The sequence below is a fragment of the Chenopodium quinoa genome, unplaced genomic scaffold (genome assembly GCF_001683475.1).
Source record: "Chenopodium quinoa cultivar QQ74 unplaced genomic scaffold, ASM168347v1, whole genome shotgun sequence".
In the NCBI taxonomy this organism is placed as follows: Eukaryota; Viridiplantae; Streptophyta; class Magnoliopsida; order Caryophyllales; family Amaranthaceae; genus Chenopodium; species Chenopodium quinoa.
In genome coordinates, this window is record NW_018743955.1 from 7,523,984 (window position 1) to 7,548,060 (window position 24,077).

At 31.7% G+C, this 24,077-nt stretch overlaps 2 protein-coding genes across 2 annotated transcripts; one reads left to right on the forward strand and one right to left on the reverse strand.

The window, feature by feature from the left end:
* Positions 1-8,171: 8,171 nt before the first annotated feature.
* Positions 8,172-12,830, forward strand: LOC110689374 (monocopper oxidase-like protein SKS1). Its single transcript, XM_021866152.1, has 9 exons — positions 8,172-8,622; positions 9,183-9,292; positions 9,766-10,036; positions 10,122-10,260; positions 10,561-10,927; positions 11,042-11,410; positions 11,478-11,556; positions 12,171-12,370; positions 12,464-12,830. The coding sequence occupies exons 1-9, from the start codon at positions 8,476-8,478 to the stop codon at positions 12,552-12,554; spliced, it is 1,773 nt and encodes a 590-aa protein (XP_021721844.1). The 5' UTR covers positions 8,172-8,475; the 3' UTR covers positions 12,555-12,830.
* Positions 12,831-15,624: 2,794 nt separating this feature from the next.
* LOC110689375 (NAC domain-containing protein 7-like) lies at positions 15,625-22,561 on the reverse strand. Its single transcript, XM_021866154.1, has 4 exons — positions 21,535-22,561; positions 20,021-20,213; positions 19,660-19,931; positions 15,625-18,946 (listed from the first exon to the last, which is right to left on the reverse strand). Exons 2-4 carry the CDS (start codon positions 20,178-20,180, stop codon positions 18,248-18,250), a joined length of 1,131 nt encoding a protein of 376 aa, XP_021721846.1. The 5' UTR covers positions 20,181-20,213; positions 21,535-22,561; the 3' UTR covers positions 15,625-18,247.
* Between the last annotated feature and the right edge of the window lie 1,516 nt (positions 22,562-24,077).

A 24,077-nucleotide genomic window follows, 5' to 3' on the forward strand; every position in this document is an offset into this window, starting at 1 on the left:
TCCAAAAGCTTTTATACATTGAATTGTAATCATCCTACTTGTGATTGCAATTGTTCTTTGTTGTATCTCCTAAGTAAATTTCCGTGAAACCCGGTTGTAGTATAGGGTTGGAATTATACTTTTGGGAAAGTGATCCCGTTCATGCCTCGAAGATTTTACCAGTTTATTTCATTTGTTTTCTTTGTGACCCTTGTTAAACACAAAATCCCCAACAAAGGGATGGGGTGGTCAGATTTCTGAGGGGAAGGTGTGGTGGTCGGTTTTTGGAGGGGAGGGAGTGGTGGTGGTGGTTGGATTTTTTAGGGGAAGGGGTGGTGGTGCTGCATTCTTGGAGGTTGGAACTTGGAAGGGAGGAAGAAGAAAGGAAAAAAAAATTGTAAAAAAAAAATAATTATAAAAAATCAGACAAATAGAAATTCAACATGTGGCAGATGACCTACAATTTTAGGTCAAGTAACCAGTTTGTCCTAATAGACTAAGACATCCCCAAACCTTGGATTATTGAGGAAAATCGAAAAGTCGGATTAATAAAATAAGACCATGCGCAAAGGTTGGATTATTAGAATCAAATTTTCCAAAAAAAATAATGAATATATTTGTACCGAGTATATATTTGTTTTATAAAATAGTAAAAAGTTAAATTATACATGTAATTTGAGGCTTGGGATGTGGTAAAGTATTGAATTAAATTTGTTTTATATAAGTTACAAAATTATAAAAATTGAGAAACATATAAATCAAAAAACTTTTTTCCCACCAAATATCTACTTAAACAAATTGAGAAATGATGTTTTTGAATATCCTACCTTCCTCCGGTGAATCTACCGCTACGCCTTCCGAATATTGATCAACCATTCTTTGAATTTTCATTCACTTGCTTCTCAACAAAGAATTGCAAAAATTGGAGTTAACACCACCGGTACATTTCTTTTTTTCAACGTCACAGTAAATGCCCAAAATTAAAGGCAAATAGTGAACATGATTTTAAATCCGTCATCAAAATTTTTATTTTTAGTGATACCATTACATTTCATCTTTATTTTTTATTAATTCTTTGGTGGCATGATATTACTGTTGTTTGAGTCTCATTTATTGGGTGATTAACTCATATCATTTAATACACGGTGCACCTTTTACGAGACTAATATAATATAATATTATGAATGAGGTAATAATTTACTTATTATTTAAATGAGCGTTAAAGTAAAAGAGAAATAAAAATAATTTAAATTGGGTTTAAAGTTAAGAGGAAAATGATAAAATAATCTAAATGGGATTTAATAGAATAGTGGAATGATAGAATTTAAAAAAAACTCCACCGTTTACTAATTATCACCACCCGTCATTCCGTCAAAATCGAAGTCATCAACTATCAGGGTATTCAATTGCAATTCATTATTTTTTGGTTTCTTATCGATCATGTTGTTTTCGTGTCGTCATTTATGGTACTGTAATCAGCTTACACTCAGTTTATTTGTAATGATTTCATAAATTTCTTTATAAAGTGTATAACAATGTGTTTGATGGGGACTTACTTACACATATTATCTAATTTGTAAGAGCTCAAGTCTTTCACCACCTTATAGAACCTTTAATTTCTATCAATAATATATGGAGTTTTTTTTTATTTATAGTACTTGTTCCCTTTATCTAGATTAATTTACATTTGTTTAATAAGAGTATTACATAATTCTAGATATCTTTATATCACACATCTTTGATATTTTAGAAAATCATTATTGATACAACATCTCTTGAGTTTTCTACTACATTCAAGATTTTTCTAGAATGTATATAGTAAATTTTTCATTAAACATCTAAGAACTTGTTCTCTTCAGCTTAATTTCTGTTCATTTCAGTTCAACTCAATTTATAAATCAAAACAGGTCTTAATTTTTTTTAGATTAGCCTCTAATATTTATTATTAGTTTTATCATTTTTTTTTAAATTTTATTTAATGTTTTTTCTAGTTTTCCGATAGGAAATTATATGGCAGTTTATGCGATACAAATTAGAAAGTTTAAAAAATTATGTTGTTAAAATGTGTTTGAGATGTAAGATCAAACAAATTTTAATTTTACAAGTGTATGAACTCTGATCTAAATTCAATAGTACGAAGTATTTTTTATTAACCAATTTAAACGACTCCTAACTAAGATACTCTAATAATTTCTATGAGAAATTGTTGATTATATGCTTCCGTTTACGTGCTAAGTATGGTGTGTATTAGGAATAAGAACATAGTTCAAAATTAATAGTACAATACTTATAAATTTTATGACCCCTAATAAAAGTTGGCATTGCATCATGTTGAGAAATTTTAAAGGGAGAAATGTTATGTATTTGTAAATACATAATAGTGATTAAAATATTCTAAAAACACATGATAGTGAGAGAAAAGAGGAGAGAGATAGGAAGAGAGTTATGTAGATGAACCCCGCCTATTTTTTGGTCAGATTGTCTCACGTAATGGGGGAACATATGTTGATTGTTCCACTCAGTGGCAATTCCAGTATGGGTTCAGTGGGTTCAGCTGAACCCATACCGGATCCGGAAAATTCTGATAAGTTTTCTTTGCAAATAAGTTGAGATAAATAAAATATAATGTACTAATATGTGTTGAACTTCTAACGCCCCGAGTTCGCCTGGCACTATATTGTGATTTTCCTTTTTCTTTTTTCCTTTAATTTTAGGTTTATTTCTTTCTCTTTCTTGTTTTTTTTTTGGGCTTTTATTTTGTTTCTTTGACTTTTCCATGCTTAATACCCCAATTACCCATTATCCAAAATACCTTAACCATAAAATATGATTACATTGAAGATTCAATTTTTTTTCTAGTTCAGATTTGTAGATATTATAGATATATAATCGTTCCAAAATTTAGAGAATTTTCAAGTTTAATTATAAATTTTTATTATTTTGCACTTGTATTACAAATGTGCACACCCAAATTATCAATTGTAATGTATTTTAAATTATGTTATTTGAATTCATTCACATACGAAATATGTGTTTAACAATTTCGAACCCATAACAAAAAATTTCTGGAATCGCCACTGCTTCCACTATAAACTTATATTGAATCTTCAGTGATACTAATTATACATAAATTTAGTAAAATTGAACGCATATATAACACTATATGCATATATACTATTACCGTATGTTTAGTGATATTATATGATCATCCAATGATATCACTCTCGTACTTATATGTAATTACATGAATAATCCTTGTTATGCATTTCTACGTGCATAACATCCCTCATTACCCCTTCCCCTGTCGGGTTGAGCTATACCTTGTGATATGTCATGTTGAATGCCAACGAGGCATTGACTACGAGTCTGTCACCTGTACCGAACAGGCAAGCACCACATGGCCCTTGTGTCATTTGAAACAAGCTCTTGCTAGGACTCGGTGTCCGATTTCGAAAATTAACCCGACCTATTTCACCTCTTCAGATAATGGGCCTATCAAGTTTAAGCAATTTGTTACAATAAAACAATGATTAATGGGCTTTGGCTTTCACCCCATTTAATGTCTAGCAAGATCTTTTGCGTTAAAGCTTCAACCCATTGCCCAGCAATTATAGAGCCTGAAAACAAATGAAAAACATTAAAGTATACCGTAGAGGTACATCCTCTGCTTTTAAATACTTGTTTCACTTTTCTTTTTCGATTATTTTTAAAATACTTGTTTCATTTCTTTATTTGAGATTTTTTTTATAATACTTAATTTAATTATCTCGACCCAACATAAATCATATGTTACTAATTTCATATTATCTCTCTTTCAATTCTCTCAACTACTTTTGCTTTTTACATTTTTTTATTCTTTCCCTACCCTACTACCTTCCTATTTTATTAATTTTGTCAATTTCTTCTAAAACTCCGCGCATAGAAAAATGGAGCAAGTATATAAAAACGGAGGAAGTATAACATCTTGAAGAGCTAAAGATTATGTCCGATTTTTGTTGTTACACTGTACGGCGTATCAAGTAATCACTAATTTTTATTTTATTTTTTATTTTTTTTGAAAAAAGTAATCACTTAAGTTAACACAATGAATAACAGTATGCATATTTAAAAAAAAAAGAAAAGAAAAGAAAAGAAATCAACCATAAATTGTTAATTACAATTTCTAAAGAGGTGATGCATTTTCAAAACTTCTTAAAAAACGTTGTTGGATACTAAAGTAAGAAAAATCAAGAAAGGAGAAGAATAAGTAAAAACCCAACTATATTTGTTCACAATTAGAAATAAGTCACTAGGCTTTTCTAAGAAAGTCACTTCCATCATTTTGTTTAAATATAGTAATGATGATTAATGCATACCTACCAATTTGAAGAGCATTACCTATCTTAAAGAATAAATTACTAGTGCAGTAATTTAGTTTTCAATTAGTAAACCACTATATATAAAGCTTAGGTGCACAACTAAAGATGAATATTATGACTATGTGCATAATGGTTGCTCCATTAATCAATAATCTAGTAGCTATTTGTCTATTTGACAATTGACATATTCTCATAGAAACACCTTCTATTAATGGGTGACTTGTAACGGGAATAGGTTCACATTTATCGTAGTGATCCGCATTTACCACTAAACCACAACACTTTTACTAACATTTAATAGCAACAATTCCTTTAAGAGGTACTAACTTGAGGCCCTAAGTAGTTTTGGATCATGTGTTGTTGCAAGTTGCACCACCTCCTTAGAGCCAGACCTGATTTTGGATACTGTAAATATTAGAATCGATTCCAGAATTACCTGGAACCCAAGGGAGAGCTCGAACCAATTGAGCTATCCCAACCCTCACTCTCAAATCGAGCATGCCTATATATATTTGGGAAAATAAATTGTTTGGTTTTATGAGTTGGGCAAATTTGATTGATGAGTTACTTGCATTGACTAGGGCAAAATTCGAGTTTATTGTTAATTCATAGCAGTCATTCGCTCATACAAGTATATACGAGTATTAATAGATTAGATCATATAGGTCATGTTGTATAGAGTTATTTAGGCAAGTTTTCTTAAGCTTCATAGAAGTTGTAGTAAAGACTCCAATCTAAACTTTGCTATGTTGCAAGCTTGCAAATTTCAAAGATCCCATTTTCATTAAGCTTATAGCTAGTAAAGTAACAACTCCCTTAACCGGCCTTAACCTACTTCAGAAGGTAGTTAAGGTACATAAAACCTACTTGTATAATATAAACCCACTACTAATGGTAGTGTTAGTAATAAAGTGATACTAATAATTTGATGTAACACGGAATGTTGCAAATAATAGAATCACACAATTAAATATTTGATATAGACACATATAAAAAAAAAAAGTCACCAAATCCTCAACTACTGCTAAAGTACTAATGCATTATTAAATGTGTTGGTTTCTGATAGCTACATTTTGTTATAGATGCTTCTAAGATTAAGGTTAATTAATTAGTTGAATAATGAATTATATCTAATTTGACTCATTTGAGACACAATAGTCTTTTGGCAGGACATTAGTGGAGCCAATTGCTGCTAGAATTAAGGGAGTTTTAGAGTTGTACACCATGTTAGCTTCTTAATTTAATAACATGGGAATTAGCATGTAAAATATATAGTATGAGATTTTCTAGGAAGGAAAATCTACTTGAGAAAAACAAAGGATTTGTTAAACTCTTAGAATCGTTGTGTTTAGAACGGATAAATGAAACTATGCATCGTTGCTCGAGATACTTGTTTTGTTCATGGATAACTATTATTAGGAACAATCAATATATAATGCTTCTTGTCGGCTTGTGTAGTTGTGTGTAGTTCTTGCGTGTGTACTGCTAGTCTACTAAGCACATGTACCTTACAATCTCACATGTTAGTGTAGCACTTGTGTGCTTAAACTCGTGATCTTTTTATCACGCTGACTCTTGATAACTTATTAAATGTTTAACTCAATCAAAAATTTAAAATGATAGTTAACGTATGATAAAATCATGTTTCAACAAAGTTAATAATTTAACCTTATTGTTTACATAGAATTAAAACGACTTAACATTATACCAAATCTTGTTCATCCACCTTTAATTAATTTCATGTAATTGTTCTCCTAATTATGCTTAGAGTCTTAGAGACAGCTGGAGTACTAAGATTGTTTAAAGTGGTTTAAATACTTCGGGTTTTTTTTAATCACCAATCGGTTGATTTCAGAGGATTACAACTATGCAAATGGTGTCAAATTGTAAACAAACAATATGTTTGTACAAAATACAAATTTAAATTGTGGATTTGTGGGCCATAACTAGCAAATCACAACTCATTTAGCTCTCACAAGTACAATATGGGCCATAGTGTGGGCCACATTCAGCGCATCATGTGGAGAAACTAAAGATAAATCTCTCATGTGACGCTTTTCAGAAAATCTAATCAAACAGAATTTCTCCTGCAGATACCGGTCAATTCTCTTAAATAAATGACAAATTATGAGTAAATAACATTTAATCTCGAGTCATACTGTATTATTCTGATGATATTATTTTTTTTGATGCAATATTCTGACGATATTATAAAATATTACTCCATAGTAAAGTAACATACACAATAATAAATACGGAGTATAAATCTCTCATTTACTCGTAAATTGTCGATAAAGTTTCAACTTAATACTAAAAAAATAAAGGCCCTGTTTAGTAATAAGCTTATTAGGGGTATACTAGCTTATTTGACTAACTTTAGCTGATTGACTAGTGTCAAACAAGCTAATACAAGTGTTTGGTAGTAAGCTTATTGAAAGAACTTATTCCACTAAATAAGCTCTTTTTAAAAAAGCTCATTTTAGGAGCTTTTTCAATTAGCTTTTTCATTAATTATTGTGAAATGACACTTATAACCTCATTTAATTTAAAATCCTATCTAAACTACCTACCCCACAATTAGCTTATTGGTCATTTCACATACTCAATCACCTTTAAGCTACAGCTTATCAAACACTTTTATATAATCAGTTAATACAATAAGTTAGTCAAATAAGTTAATAAAATTAGCTAGTCAAAATAAGCTAACTCAATCAGTTTCATCTTTCAGCTTTCTCCCAAATAGGGCCAAGGTATTATGTATATTACATTTTTGTATAACATTATCCTTTATTAATTTGTGTTATTAATCGATATGCACGGTTAAGTGTATTATCATTCCTAATATCTAGTCATTATTCATTAGACTTTTGACTTAAGAGGATAAGTAATAATCAATGGTTCCTTAAAATGTTACTGTATGAGATAAGATTCATAATCTTTTATATATATCTTAATATTTGGGAGAATAATTGAAGTTCATTGAACTTTATGATGCCAATCATTTAAACGTACAACACTCTAATCTTTGTGATTCACTATTGTATAAGTATATAATCAAATTTGATTGTTCTCCTCATACATAAAATTTGGATATCAATTGATAGGGTGATAATGATGTGACGTCATCAAATGAGAAAAGTTGACTTCTCATACTTTCTCACTAAAATAAAATTTGATTTCTCACTTTCTCGATGAAAATAAAAACGAAGTAAGACCTAACTCCCTCAATAAAAAAAAAGCCTTTGCATTAATCAAGATTCACACCTCAAATTAAAGACTACATAAATCAACTTTGATTTCATACAATCCTCACTTTGATTTTATACCAAGGTTTTGAATTGAATCCACTTTGATTCCTTATCAAGGTTGGATCTCATATCTCTATCTCCCCTTGTTTTCTTTGCCAAAATACTCATCCTTCCTATAATTGATAAAAGATTAAAAGTTCCTTTCATTTGTTTAATGACACCATCAATACCTTTTTCTTTTTTTTTGAAGTGTACTCTAATCAAATAATCAATTACTTAAAATACGAGTTACTTTTCATTATTTTTATGCTTAACATACCTAACCAAAAAATGAAAGCCACGAGAGTTGTGGTCGGTTATATACTTATACGTGTACATTTTTGACATCTCATTTAATCGTATCACTACGTTTACAAGGAATTAATAAAAGAAACATATCAGCTGATCAAGCCACTAAAAGACGCGTTTTATAATATGGTAATTATCTCATATATGGTAAATAGATCATTCTGTTTTATTTCCTTAAAGAAGTGATTCAATGAAATCAAATAAACTAGAGGCGATTTGATTTGTAGTTGTGAATATCTTTGTAGTTGTCACATATTATTTTCTTCACTCTTTCAAAGAGGAACAAGAACAACCACACTAACAAACAAAGAGGAGGAGAGAGAAAAAGTAAACGTTGGAAATTTCACACAGAAAAAAGGGGAGCCGTTTTGTTTTTCTTCCTTCTGCCTTTCAATTTTCTTCCTCTCTCTAAAACAGCTTAACTCTCTCTCTCTTAATTCACCATGAAATAAATGCATCGTTGAATTATAAAGAGAAAGAAAGTGTTAGATTCTAAAAATCCCCATTTTCAGAGAGTGTGAGAAGTTCAAAAGAGTTCATCAATGGCGGCGATTTTGAAGCTAATTTTACTGGGTTTTGTGTGCTTTACTGGGTTAATCATAAGACCCTGTTTGGCTGGCGATCCTACGGTTACCTATAATTTTGTTTACTCTTTCAAAAACCTTTCTCCATTGGGTGTTTCTCAACAGGTTTTTTCCTTTTTAATCCAATCTCCATTTTTTCCTCTGTTTTGTTGTTTTGGGATTTTGATATGAATGTGGGTTTTTCTGGGTTTTATTTGATTTTCTTATTCATTTTTTATCCCCAAATTAATCGACTTTCATGGTGTTTTTGGTAGTATTTATTTAGGTTTTTATTTTGGGACTTGTTCTGTTTCTGGGGTATTTTTTATTTATTGGGTTTGTTTTTATATATTCTGAATAATTTTTAGGTTATTTTTTGTTTTCCTTGAATTTAGAAGGGTTTATTATTTCTCGGATTAATTTTTTTTTACTGAATCAGTTAGTGACAGTAGTACAATGTACATGGGTTTGATTGTTAATCTCAGAATATCAGGATGATTGTTAATTTGTTGAGATTTAGTATTGATTAGGATTTCAATTGTTGATGAATCAAACAAATGATTGATTTATGATGACTATGAATATTCAATTGATTTTGTACTTTAATTTAATGTATGTACTTTTGGTGGAATCTCTGATATGAATATTGTTAGGTGAATAATGAATAAATATGCTTGTAAACGCAGGTTATAGTGGTCAATGATCAGTTTCCGGGGCCTATAGTCGAAGCCGTGACCAATAACAATCTTGTTATTGATGTGAAAAATAAATTAGATGAAGATCTTCTGGTTAATTGGTAGGTTTTGTCTTAATAAGTTTTGAGATTTCTATTATTTATTGGTTGGTCCAACTAATGTATTTTCGGAATTTTGAACATTGGAGATAGAGAATCTATATTTATCCTTGCATCTAACACTTTACATTGCATTCTAAATGAGATGTTTTATGAGTTATTCCTTCAATGAATTAGCTTAGAAGTGAAAACTATTAGTGTATGAGATTTATGCTTGCCAAAGGAATGGGTTTTGAATAGGATAATTCTTGGCACGACGGAATGTGTGGAACAAGGTGTGTCATTCCTTACCTATCTGTTTCAGTTCCAGTGACCATTTGAATTTTATTAATAATCATGCCTAGGATTATCTCGAAAAGTATACAAGTATATATAATACGGTGTATAGTTTAATAAAAAAAGAAGATCATGTTGCATCTCGATATATTAGTTTGACAGTGAAAGCTAATAGTTTATGAGATTAATGGTTACTACAGGAATGGGATTCAAATGCGGGATAATCCTTGGCAAGATGGTGTGAGTGCAACAAACTGTCCTATTCCTCCCAAAGGGAATTTCACATACCAGTTCCAGGTCAAGGACCAGATTGGAAGCTTCTTTTACCACCCATCTACTCACTTTCAAAGGGCTTCTGGAGGGTTTGGCCCCTTTAAGATTGACAACAGGAGTGTCATTCCTCTACCTTTCCCTAAACCAGATGGCGATATTGTTCTCATGATTGGGGATTGGTATACCAGAGACTATAAGGTAGCTCTGGATTGTATTGCGGCTATTGCCATACAAAAGTTAATTTTAGTATGTATGCTAATGTATAGTTATTCATCTGCACTAGGAACTGAGGGAAGTCTTAAAAGCCGGAAAGGATTTGGGAATACCTGATGGGGTTCTTATCAATGGAAAAGGACCTTATCAATATAACACCACCCTTGTTCCTGGTGGTATTGAGTATGAGAACATTCCAGTTGAGCCAGGTATGGTCATGTAATGATGTCACTTTCTTGTCTTTCAGTGTAGGATATGTATACATCCTTGGGGAAAAATATCATTTAAGAGTTGCTCTTTAAATTTAATGTTTAGTAAATGTATGTTGGAGATGAACTGTTTTGTAGGCAACACTAGGATTATATGCTATGACTCATCCATGCACAGGTCGTTTGTTAATATCACTCTCTATATCTGCTGATTCTTAGTCGAAGTATTAAGTATACAATTGTTTAACTTTTGGCACTTTATTTTGAAGCATTAAGTATAAAATTGTTGAGTGTATGCAGGCAAAACGTACCGATTACGAGTACATAATATTGGAATCTCAACCAGTTTGAACTTCAGAATTCAAAATCACATTTTGAAGTTGGTTGAAACTGAAGGATATTACACAACGCAAACAAACTACAGCAACTTTGACATCCATGTTGGCCAGTCATATTCATTTCTTGTAACAATGGATCAGAATGCTAGCAGTGATTATTACATTGTAGCAAGTGCTAGGTTTCAGAATGAATCTCAATGGGAGCGAGTCACTGGTGTAGGAATTCTGCACTATTCCAATTCTCAAGGACAAGCTGCTGGCCCTCTCCCTGACCCCCCTAATGATTTTTACGACAAGACTTGGTCTATGAACCAGGCAAGATCTATCAGGTAAGTTCTCATCAATCATGATTCACCACTAGGCTGCAATATTTGCAAATTATAATGAACGAGAGATTTTCTTGTAGTATTGAATGTGTTTTTCTGTCGCATACTTATGAGCAGGCAAAATGGATCTGCGAGTGGAGCTCGTCCTAATCCACAAGGCTCTTTCCATTATGGGACCATCAATGTGACACAGACTTATATTTTTCAGAGTTTGCCACCAACAGTTATTGATGGAAAGAAATATGGTGCAACTCTTAATGGCATTTCTTTTCTGAAACCTGTCACTCCAATATTGCTGGCTGACTTGAAGGATTTGAAGGGCGACTACAAGCTTGATTTCCCCAGCAAGCCGCTGACAGGACATCATCGGTTAGACCACTCAATTATCAACGGCACATTTAAAGGATTTGCTGAAATTATATTTCAGAACAATGATACAGTGATGCAGACCTTTCATGTGGATGGATTTTCGTTCTATGTTGTTGGGTAAGATTTGTCTATTGCTGAGCCCTATTACATGAATGCTTAAAGAGACTTACTAGGTGTATTGCAGGATGGATTATGGTGTATGGACTGAGGACAGGCGTGGTAGCTATAACAATTGGGATGCTATTTATCGCTGCACTGTACAGGTTTGCAGAGATTATTCCTCCAATATCTTTTGTTTTGTTTACAAATTTTTTTTTCCCTGTATCTGGAAAACAATTTACTTCTTGATTTTGTAAGGTTGTATCTGGTTCAAAGGCTTCAAGAAAACATATTGAACTAAACTTTATATTCAATACAATGTAAAAAACATATTCTGTATAAATCAATAAGTATGTGGTTATTATATTTTGTTAAACAAAATGTTGGAGAGAAATGGGAAAATAGAAGGGGGAGAGGAGGAGGAGAAAGTGGAGGATAGAGAAGAACACGCCTCATTTTTATCCTTTCTGAAAAGGAAAATATTTCCACCCTTGGGATAAGTAGTTAAGTACTTTCAATCAAAGAAAATTATTACCACTCTTTTATTAGCTAAATGAAGAAATGCAGTGATATTAGTTAAAATGTGGAAAATGTTCGTCCTCCAACACAACACATTGTGACATTGATGATAGCTGTATATTTTGAAGTTGCAGGCATCGGTTTTTTTCTTCTTGCTGAGACTTCATCAAAATCTGTTTAATAAATATGATTATGATATCATTTTCTTGATATTTAATTTATAGAGTATTTGATACTAGCTGTATTTTCTTGGTCACAGGTCTATCCCGGGGCTTGGACAGCTGTGCTTATTTATCTCGACAATCCAGGGACGTGGAATATCAGAACAGAAAACCTTGATAGGTGGTATCTGGGCCAAGAAACATACATAAAGCTTGTCAACCATGAAGATAAGGGCACCCTATTTGCTCCCCCTGATAATGTTAGATACTGTGGTGCTCTGGCCAGCTTACAGACGAAGTAAATTCCAAACACTGGCACTTATTTTAGCTTTTGTTCACTACTTTGCATTTTATACTTGTTTACTGATCCTTGCTGATATCTTTTGTACAGAGAAAATCGGGCACCATCAATCAATGGGAACATGAAGTTGGCTGTGATAATGCTGGTGGTCGTCTTGGTTGCTCTTGTGGATTTGCACTAGAACATTTTATTATTTATAGTGTTTTTGTCTTCCATAGATAGGCACATGAAAGTCTCATAAAATAGTACAGAGTTTTGATGTGTTGATATTTGAGGCCGAAAGCGGCATTGGTGTAGCTTCTCCAACTGTAAAAACAGCCCTTAGCTAGGGCGTTTCCTTCAAGTGTTGATTTGATGTAGTTCGATGGCGATAAGCTAAGCTTAAGCTATTTGGAAATACCATTAAAATTCTACTAACACAGTTTAGTTTTATATTGGCAAGAGTTTTTTCATCCTCCTTCCTTCCTTTTTTGTTTGGCTTGATTTTCTATTTTTTCTTTTTCACACAGTAAAATAATGAAAAAAAAGGGTATAATTGACCCAAATTGGTCTAATTACAGAAAGGTTAATTAGTGGGCTGATAGGTCAATGGTCCAGAACACCCTAAAGCCCTATGTGCTTTCGGATGGCCCAATTTATTAAGAACGGTGAATGCCTCTATCCAACCCAATACCTTATTTATGCGTCAGGTCGCAAATGGAACAACCAGTCTAATTATACCCCATATGTTAGAATTTGTTATTTACATCCGGTTGTATATAACAAGCTCTTCCATATATTGTACTAGGTTAGTTCCCGTGCCATGCACGGTAATTTTCTACTTCGTATATATATATCTATTACGAAGTATTAAACTATTATTATAATTAGTTTTTTATTAACGAAAAAAAATCTAAAAACATAATTGACAAATTGTGATCAAAATAAAGGATTATACGAAAGATATGCTAGATATAAAATGATGTAAATATTTTTATTACTATGTTAAGACTTTTTATTTATAGCTATATAAATATTTGTGTCAATGATATGTCAAATCTTTTTTATTTTAAGTATATTTTATAAAATTAGGGAATTATTTTATATAAGATTTGTTTGTTTAATATACTCTGTAAAATTTTATTTTTTTAAAAGGAAAAAAAAAAACTAAAGTCATACCAGGAGATGACACGTGTCATTGCTGATGTGTCTTTTAGTATATAGTATTGATTCTAGCCACAAATGTATATATTCAAAAAAAAAAAAAAAAAAAGCCACAAGTTGTATTCATTCAAAAAAAAAAAAAAAAAAACAAGATCTCCCATATATTGTATTCTAGCCACAAATGTGGAGTATCTATTGGTAGGTTTGTTATGAGTCCAAACCAAGAGTTATGCCCCTAAAAGACACCAACCACATCCACTTCAATTTTTTATTTTTTATTTATTATTATTATTATTATTATTATTATTATTATTAGATTGATCCAAAAGCATAGATTATAACCTTTATTTTTGATAAATTTTCGAATTTTTCAGCTCAGAAAGGAAACAGGGCAAGGTTGTTCCCATGGACCCCACCAGATATCGTGATACTATTTGAGATATTGGAATATCCCTTTCACCTCTTAAATATCAGTTTAGCTTATTATATGCATACTTCCATTCATTAACCCAAGACTACAATATACCTTTATGTGACTAACTAATTGTGGTATATGATTCTAATTTTTCTAAACAACATTATATGACCTTAACAGTTAACATACATACCTTATCTTATTATCATTTGTGAGTTTTATAACCTTCAAATTTAGCCTCATATAACATTTTAGACCCAACAAGGTTTTCCAAGCAGTGGCGGATGCATGTATGTTTGAGTGGGATCCCTATATCCTACTTGAACATGAAAAAAAAAAAAAAATCCTATAAAAGTAAATTTTTTTTCCTATAAAAATTACTTGTATTTTATTCAAATGATCCCATTAAAATTTATCAAATGTATTTTATCCCCACTTAAATGTGTTTTTTAGATCTGTCACGGTTCGTCCCGAGATTTTCCAAAAGATCCTAATAGATTTACTCGGTGCCAGAAACCATCTAATATGGGGGTGTTTGTTTAGGGGGATAAAAAGGGTGGGATAAGGATAAAGGATGAGGATAGAATCGAAAAAAAGTAATGTTTGTTTAGAGGGATAGCCGGATAGGGATTAAAAAGGGGTTGAGGATAGGGTTAAAACACCCCCTTATCCCTTCATTTCTATAGCTAAGGGGGTGGTATAAGAGGAAGTGATAAGAACTAGGCTAAAAATACCAAATTACTCTTAATGAAATTGAAAGAATAAGGGAAAGGGTAGAAGTTAGTAAGGGTATTTTTATAATTTTACTACTTATCCCTAATTTATTTCTCACACTTACCAAACATGAGATAAGAATTATTTATCCTTGTACCACCTATTAATTCCCTATCTTTATCCTCCTTCCTTATCCCTCTTATTCCTATCCCTCCAACCAAACGCCCGTATATGGATTGGCTCAATTTTCTTAGTAAGTTAATCGGTTAGTCAGATCAGCACAAAAATGTTTTTTTGCTTTTCTTTTACAGAGGTAAATTTTTTAAAAAGGAAAATGAATTAAGCTTTTGATGTGAAAGTAAGAGCTACACCCTCTTAAACTTGATAAGATCAGTAATTATCCCAAAACAATCGATTCAACCTAAATCAAATTAACAAACATCATAATGGATTATGTCCTAGCTAGTTTATGAATATGCTTCAAGCCGCAAATCAAACAAACAGCCAGGTAAGTAAGCAGTAATTTTATACTTAATTTATGGTGAGCATAAATTGAGGGGTATAAGAAATTTTTTTAGCAAATTCTCAAACTCTATAACCTACTATATATGATTCTTAGGCCTGTTCACATTTACTGAGCTGAACTGAACTGAATCGATTGGAACTGAACTGAATCGATTGGAGCTGAACTGAACTGAGGAAATTAAGAGCTGAACTGAACTGAAATTATGTAAATGTGAATAGACCCTTAATACACAATAATTTGAGATGGATAGCAATACCATTACTCTATCACCTCGACCTCATTTTGTTATTTTGTACACAGTCGCAACACACGGTTTCTTAAAATGACACAAACAATACACATAGGTGTAAATAAAGGTATATGGATTTAATAAGTCCCTTAATTGGTGGCTTTGGTGCATGCTTATAACCCACTGGGCACTTGCATGCGTGATGCTAGCTGTTTGAACATCCAACACACCCATTCCATTGCAAAGCTAATTAAGCTATTTCGATGTATAATTAACCGTGATTAGAGGTTAAAATCAGTAACAGTAAGAAAATTAGAGGGATAAAAAGGTTATAATTAGCATAATAACATTCACATGGAAATGTTTCATAGTATGAAGAATGATGTTATCTTGCTACACAAAACATCTTTATTTTGTCTCTTTATATTAAAAAAAAATAAAAAATAAAAAATAAAAAAATTCATGCCCTAATTACTCAAAAATAAAACTACCCATGTGCATGTCCCCTTCGTTGAATTGTCATGCGTATAAAACACCCTTTGACATAAAATAATACCAAATATTATTAATATAAATTAAATAATAGTACCTTAAACTAATGCAAAAAAAATATATATTTTTAAAAAAATGAATTAAAAAAGTAATTAGAAGGGTCCATGACAAAGGACTTTATAGAAATTTTAGGAACTACTTTAGGGGCGCAAACTTCTTGGATTCCACGTACTAATCATGTCTTGAAGAAGAGCATGCTGGATTTTAAGAGCATGCATAATAAGTATGTCACTACTCCCTTATTTTTGTTTCTTTTCACTATTATAAGATCATATTTTATGTTATTCTTTATATAGATAACTTGTCTTCTTTTCTCCACCATATCCATCTAAACCTAGCTAGTTCACACTCTTCTTCAATTCCTAGCTTACTCTTTATTGGCTCTTTCTCTCTTTCATTCCTAGATTGCAAATGTATATATGTAGGAGTTTGGATGCACAAGAGAGATGATAATATAAGGTGTCTTCTCAATCGATAATGAATGCTCCTACAATGAGCTTACTTCCTCAGCTCGGGTTTGTGTCTAAGTGTATGTATAGTCGCGGTGGTGTGGGAATAGTTACATATATATATCCGTCATATTCAAATTTCTCCCTATTATTCCTTGATCAATATTATTCAATTTATATACTCCTTCATACATTTCTCAAATACCCTTGTGATATGTTTAGTAAACATGTCAATCAAAGTCATTAACTTTATATTTTCATTAGCTTAGCCTTGTAATTAATCATACATACTATAGTTGTAGGGTTTTAGTGCATACAGTTATATAGTGGTACAATTGTGCAGCTTGCTTCATGCTCTAGAAATTCCTGGTATTGCTTGCTTTGCTATGAAGCTGCATGCACGTCTTACTTCAATATATGTTTATTGCATGCATGTTGTAGATTTTCCAGTCTTTTTATTTAATAAAAATAATTTTTTCTAAACATATACTATAGGTTATTAGGTTTAATTAGTTATTTTATTTTATTGTTTTTTTTAAGAAGGAATTTAGTTATTTTGATGGCCATTTTTTTCAATATTTACCCACCTAGGAAGTTAGGGAGAATTTATTTAATGTAATTACTAGTTTATTACTACAACTTGAAATGCAAATCCTTTTCTTCCAACGTGAATTCTCTATTTATTTTTATTTTTTATATGAGCAAAAAAGTTAAAATAATTTTATAGGGTTTATAATGATTGTATTATTCTAATTTAATTAAGTTCATTTTCAAAACTTTATTCTTACTATTTATATGTTCACAAATCAAAAACTTTCAGCCTATTGATTTATTTTAAAAAAAAGTATTGTATGCAAAATACTACGTACAAGGATTTTTGTTGTCAAAAAAAAAAAAAAAAAAATTCCTAATTTTGCTTTTAAATATACTTCACATCTTTGCGATTCTTTTAGCCACATCATTTGAAACGAATTCCTTTAATTAAAAAAGAAAAAGTGGTACGAGTATTGGATATCCGTACTTGATGTAAGGATTTTTATTCAAACATGGCTTAATTACAAAGTATTGTATGCTTCTTAATCGAGACTAATTGATTGCTTTGTTAAAAGCTTTACTCTACTTTAAGCTTTGCTTTCCTAGAAATCATCATAATCAACCAACTGTATGCAAAATCAAGGCTAAAGACACACATTCTTGTTTTCTTTGTTCATCTTTTACTTCTTAGATTGTTTACGACGAATCTTCTCTCATCTTCACTTACCACTTCATAATGTCTCTTATTAAAGCTCAACAAATAGCATGATTTAATTTAAAGTTTTTTTTTTTTTTTTTTTTTTTTTTTTTTTTTTTTTTTTTCTAGAAGCGGTAATTTCTAAATTAATTAAGAAAATTATTTATGAATCATTGTCATTTTAGATGTGTAAGTTTAATTAAAAGCCTAGGTACATCATCAACGTTTATAGTTAGTTTCCCAAAATTGAAGAAGAACGAACCTAAAAGAATATGTCAATTTATATATAAAAACACACAAGAATGACTTGTGGATATAAAACATTAATTTCATAAAGTTTATACAACATCATTAAAATTCATATTAAAAATAATCTCAAGGTTTACACATACATTTTGAGACTTGTTTGATCAGTGTAAACATCGCGCATAGCGGATGCATATAGTATTTCATATAGTCCGCCATATATCATGTGTGAATGGGAAAAGCTAGCCATAGAAGCTCAGCCCAAAACTCGTATTTTGATTAGTTTTGTTATGTACAAACTGAGCCCTAATAATCTTCCTGTCCCTTTATACTTCACTCTTGATCTTCTATAACCTGTATTCATGTCCTTCATGATTTCCAAACGTCGATTTGACTGCTTGAGGTTAGTGTAGAGGTCTTATCCGTTAATGAATCTTCCTTATTCGAGTGGTCTGATATCGGAGCAGAAGGGAATATCCCTGATGCAACATTACTCGACGAATAATTGTTGTTGTTGTTATCATTATCATGTCCCTTTGCAACATCTTCGTGGCTAAGTTGTGATGCAACAAACTTGTCTAGAACCCTCCAATCAGTCACTTGATCCAAAACATCTTGACCATTATTATTATTGTTGTTGTTGTTGTTTCCTAATAATATTGTTGCATTATGATTGTTGTTATCAATTTGTTGCATAGTAGCATTATTCGAGTGAAGGCTCATGTCTATACCATAAGGGGCTAGGCCGGTGTTATTGTAGGTACCGGTACCATGAGGTGAGGCTAGGAGCATCTTGGAGTTCTCAAAGAGAGGGAGGTGAATGAGATGCTCTTGAGGAATTTGGAAAGGTAGATGATGATGATGATGTTGATGATTGAGTTCTTTTTTGCAAGTGTGTGAGGCATAGTTGAGCGCGTTGTTTGATTGTGGTGCTTGTTGAGGTGAATCCATGTCTGACATAAACGAGACTTGATCTTCGTACCAACATGGTGATTCATGCCCGCTCATTCTTCTCATTGTTGTGGGTGTTCTCTTTTTGAACACTCTACACACCGCCCAACCTTCTTCCTGTGAACAAAATTAACACAAGCATGATCTATTATTATTAGTGAGTGATTATTATTACCTTTACAACAATCAACATGTTGTGTTAATTAGTATGTATCTCGATCCATGTAGAAACTATAGCAACATGAACCACTCATATATATACTTGATAACTTGTACTAATCTAATGGACCGCGCCTTGTTACTCCTCCCCTTGAAACAAAAGGTAACATAAGTTACCTAGTCTATTTTAATTATTCTATACTATCACAAGAAATTATAAATAGGGCTAATGTCATAAGATTTTAAATCGATCTCAATGGTAGAAACGAACCCTATACTACACTAATTGGAGTTAGCTGACATCTACATACAATCGATTCTTTTTACAAATGTAACATAAGAACTACCTTTGGAGTTTGGACAATACATGAAACAAGTATGATATTCAAGTGCTAGTCTTCATTTTCAACATACATGACATAATTACTTCCATTTCTGGCTACCCTTACATTACATGGACATACAAATAATAAAAGGACAATATGATTTGTCAAGGTTGTTCATTGATGTAAATCTACTCAAATCAATGATGATACCCCTATAAGACTAGCTATAATTCTGTTGCATGAAAACTATATCAAATTTGTTTATGCACATTCATTAACAAAATAATACCACACATAAAATATCAAAGACCCTATTACCCTAATCTCAACCAAAAAGAAACTAACCTGAGGAGCTCCATTTTCATCAGTTTCAAGTCTATACTCATGCATGATCCAATCCGATTTTTGTCCGTTTGGGGCTCGACCTTTATAGAACACCAAGGTCTTCCTCATGCCTATCAAGTCATGCTTACAGTATATAGCCTTATCTCTTCCAGTTGCCTTCCAAAACCCTGCTGCAGTTGCTCGATTTGTTCGAGTTCCAGTGGGATACTTCTTATCCTTGTGACTAAAGAAATACCATTCATTTTGATCATCATCTCCCGTTTTGCATAATTCTGTCCCATAATACACAATTAGTTAATGAATATGATTAATATTTGTGCAAGGAATTTAATCAAAAATATAAGTTTCTCTTTTAAATTACCTTGTAAATCCCAAGGCTCGATTTTATATAGATCAATCTCTTTGATGATATCTACTTCAATTCTTCTTGAGCAAACCTTTCTTCTAAGATAGTAATCCACAAGCTCTTCTTCAGTTGGATGGAAGCGAAATCCAGGGGGGACTTGTGTTGATGTATTCATGTCTTTCTCGTCTTTAACAATTTAAATGTTTAACTGATGATTCGAAGCATAGATAATGTGAGCAAATAAACAACATAACAAACAATGAATTTTTTCAACTAAAAGGACTTAATTCACATAAATTCATCAAAATGCGTCGAATGCAAACACTAAAAGGACTCAATCCAATGACTAAGTTAATGTAGTACAAACTAATAACGTTTAGGGCTTTTCTAAGCATTGTTGTATTCAAAGATCAAATTAGCCTCGTATTATCCCTATCAGTTTTCGATAATTTAAACATGTATAGTATTAAGAGTAGCCTCGGATAATTAATTAACACGACAATCATATAAGCATCAAGCAAATACAAAACCTGAATAGACAAGTAAAACAAGGATCCTTACAAGAGGAGCCAAGTAGACAAGCAGGTAAATGTAATAATAATACTCTCATACCTAGCAATGATGAACCTCACTTTGCTCTATAACAAAGGGATGATGGTGTATGAAATTAATTACCCTTATGAGTTGTAGTAAAATTAACAACTTTTTTTATTTTATTTTTTAATAATTATTTGATGTATCACAGTATGTTATTATGTTACAATGTGAGATTAATAATTTCGAATGTTTAATTAAGATAATGACACCACTACATAAATAATAAGTTCACTGCCTTTATTATAATACGGAGTAATAATTTTCTGCCCTTTTTAACCCATTTGAAATTAAAACCCTACTTGAGAGGGAAACTTGATATCATATATGTCGTAAATTGGTAATCATGAACCTAAATGTTTAGAATTAGAAATCATAGAAACCTATGTTTGATTTTCATCGATCAAAACTAAGTCGGTCGTATGGATACAAAAATTTGCAAAGGTTAATATTTTTCAATCAATAACAATAGATATATAGTACACAGAGTACTCTATATATCATCATATATTGTATTAACATTTATCAAAAAAAAAAAAAATTAAAAAAAAGATACAATAATAAATCCTATCAACCTTGAACCATAGGTTATTATAAACCTAGACCTCACTTGATCCAAAAACAGTACAAAATAAGAAATCAAGGAAAATTATAAACCAAAGATCATTGAGTAGTAATCATCAAAAGATTCATAGATTACAAATCATATTAGATGAAGCTACTCGAGTTCTCTAGCTTAATAGCACTAGACTACTCTAGCTTATTCTCTCTGTTCGAAATTAATTTAGTGAATAGGTTGAAGCTCAATCCGGATAGAATAGTAATAACAAATTAAATATGATGATCAATTTTATGGAGTTTGAAACCCTAGCAACATACAAATCTAAAATCATGCACGAAAAGCTTGAAAAAAAGAGAGAGAGAGAGAAAGTTACCTAATAAGTAAGTAGGCTTAGGTTATGAATCCAGAAATCCACAGATCTGAAGTGAAAGAAATGTTGCACTACTTTGCTGAAATCAAAGCTAGAAATATAGAAAAAATAAAAAAGATGACTTTTTAAATTTTAACAAACAAAAAGGGGGAATGTTTTATCCCAACCAAAGCTTGCAGATGAAGACCCCAAAAAGTAGAGGCAAAAAGAAGAGTACAAGGGACAAAGGAGAAGGAACATTCTCCTCCTTGGTAATTGTGCCCAACAGATGTTTGTCAAAATGCCTCAACCAACAACCCAAAAAAAAAAAAAAACACCCCTTTTTATTTTTTTTGATGAAAGTAGTTAATTAACAAAGATGTTGGATGAGAGGATTGTTATCGGGATAATGTCGGTCCAGATCCCGATAACACGAAGATGGATGGATGGATGAATGAACAAATGAAGGAAGAAGAAACCCAGAAGTGAAATGAAGAAGATATAACAAGAAGGGATAGGTATATCTATCGTTGTCGAACCGAAGCTAGATTGGTGGGGAAGGAGTCTAAAGGATTCTGGGTGAGAAAAACATGGCGGAAACTAATGTAGGAGAGAGAAAGAGAGAAATATAAAAGGTCGAGTTATAGAATAATGAACAAAAGGGGTGTATCGTGTATGTGTATAGGAATCGTTAGCTCAAAGACTAGATAATGGTGTACCAGCCATTGATGTGGACTTGAAGAATAAGGAATGTTGTTGTTAAGTTTGTTTGGCTTTTCTTTCTTCTCTTCTTTGCTGATCTAAGCTTGTTACTGTCAAACTGATTGAGAGAGGAGAGAGAAAGAATGGAATGGAAAACGGGGGATGAGTTTGGAGGTAACGGAACGGACCAATCACACTACTTAAAACAAAGAAAGCTCTTCCTCACTCTCCTATTTTTAAATTTATTTAAAAAAAAAAAAACAAAATTCTAAAAAGAAAGAAAGATTGGAGATGATGTAAAAAAAGAAGTCAGCTATGGCTTTTTCTGATTTTTCCCCTTTGATGGTAAGTTTTACCTACAATTACTTTTTAAATATCTTTTTGTGTTTTAATAATTGGATTAGGTCGTCAGGTCATGGTAGCACATACATCAATATTTTAACCAACTAAGATAATTCGTAATTGACATTAGAGAAGTATTCACTTTGCTCGATCTTAAAAGCATGATTTTCTTTTCTAAATGTAAGAGCTTAAGATTAATACTTCCCCCTTTCTTTTTTACTTGACCTGGTTTGACTTTTACACTATTAACCACCCATCCTTTGACCGTCATCTTTTGTGAATAATATATAAGGAAAAACATATTCATGTTGAATCTTTTTGAATTCGACTAAATAAGTACAATCATAATCTATAACTTTTATATTTATTTTTTTACTTATGAAGAGTTAAAATTATTGATCGATACAGTTTTGTATTGACAATTAAGCGTGATAAATAAAGAAAACAGGACAATTAAAAAAGAATAGAGTAGGTAACTATTAAGATGCTTTTTTCTCTGATCTTGTGTGTAGATAGAAGGTTGAGTTTTAGTTAAATACATTAGATGATTTAGATCGGGTTTTAGTTAAAAATATTTATATATATACTAGGGTGCAAGATGCATTTAAGGGTATTTTTATGCTCTTTATTTTCACCATCAACAAGATTTCATTCAAGTGATATTAAAAAGTCTCATAAAAGCTTGGATACATCTTACACTCGGGTAAGTAACTAGATAAGCTACCATATTTCCCACCGTTATCACATGATTACAAGAGAATTGATCAAAACACAACCTACCACTAGTATTGAAAACGATCAGATATCATCAGTGAATGAAATCAGTGGAGTAGTTTCATGATTGTTTTAGTAGATCACTCCCACAGCCGTCAAAACTTCCCATTCAAGGCCAAGAATACCTTTGAGAAGCATGTTTTATGTACTAGCCAACGTAACCTAGCCCATACCTTGCCTTATCTCTACATTTGTGGGTGTAATTCACTCAAACAACCACTATCGAACCAAGAACGTACTTTAATCCAAAAACTAATTGTTTCATTTGAAATTAACATGTTTGTCAACGCGCAACTTTAATAATGTACTGATCTCAAGTACTAATATGTTGTTGATGTTACGTTAGCTCCTCTCATTAATTGGAATTTGTGACGTAATAAGATCTTTTTCATGTGTTAAATAGAACATAAAATAGTGTTAATTATGAAAGAATGAACGTGTGAAGGTGGCCCCTAAAAGCTCAAGCAATTGATCTTGATGACCCTACTATTGATATTTCTTCACATCTCCAAGTCTTAACTTGAATAATGTCAAATAAGTGTCAACCTCTAATAAAAATGATGTTCAAAATTTCACATTTCATGGCAAATGGGCCCATACATTCTCATTTTTAGTTTTCATCTTTCTTCATGCCTCTAACAAGACTGTCCCCAGTTATCTACTTGATCGATCTTATTAATTACACCTTTTTAATTTGTCTTTACCTTCATAATTGCTCATTAATTCTACTCTTAACACTTTGTTTCCTT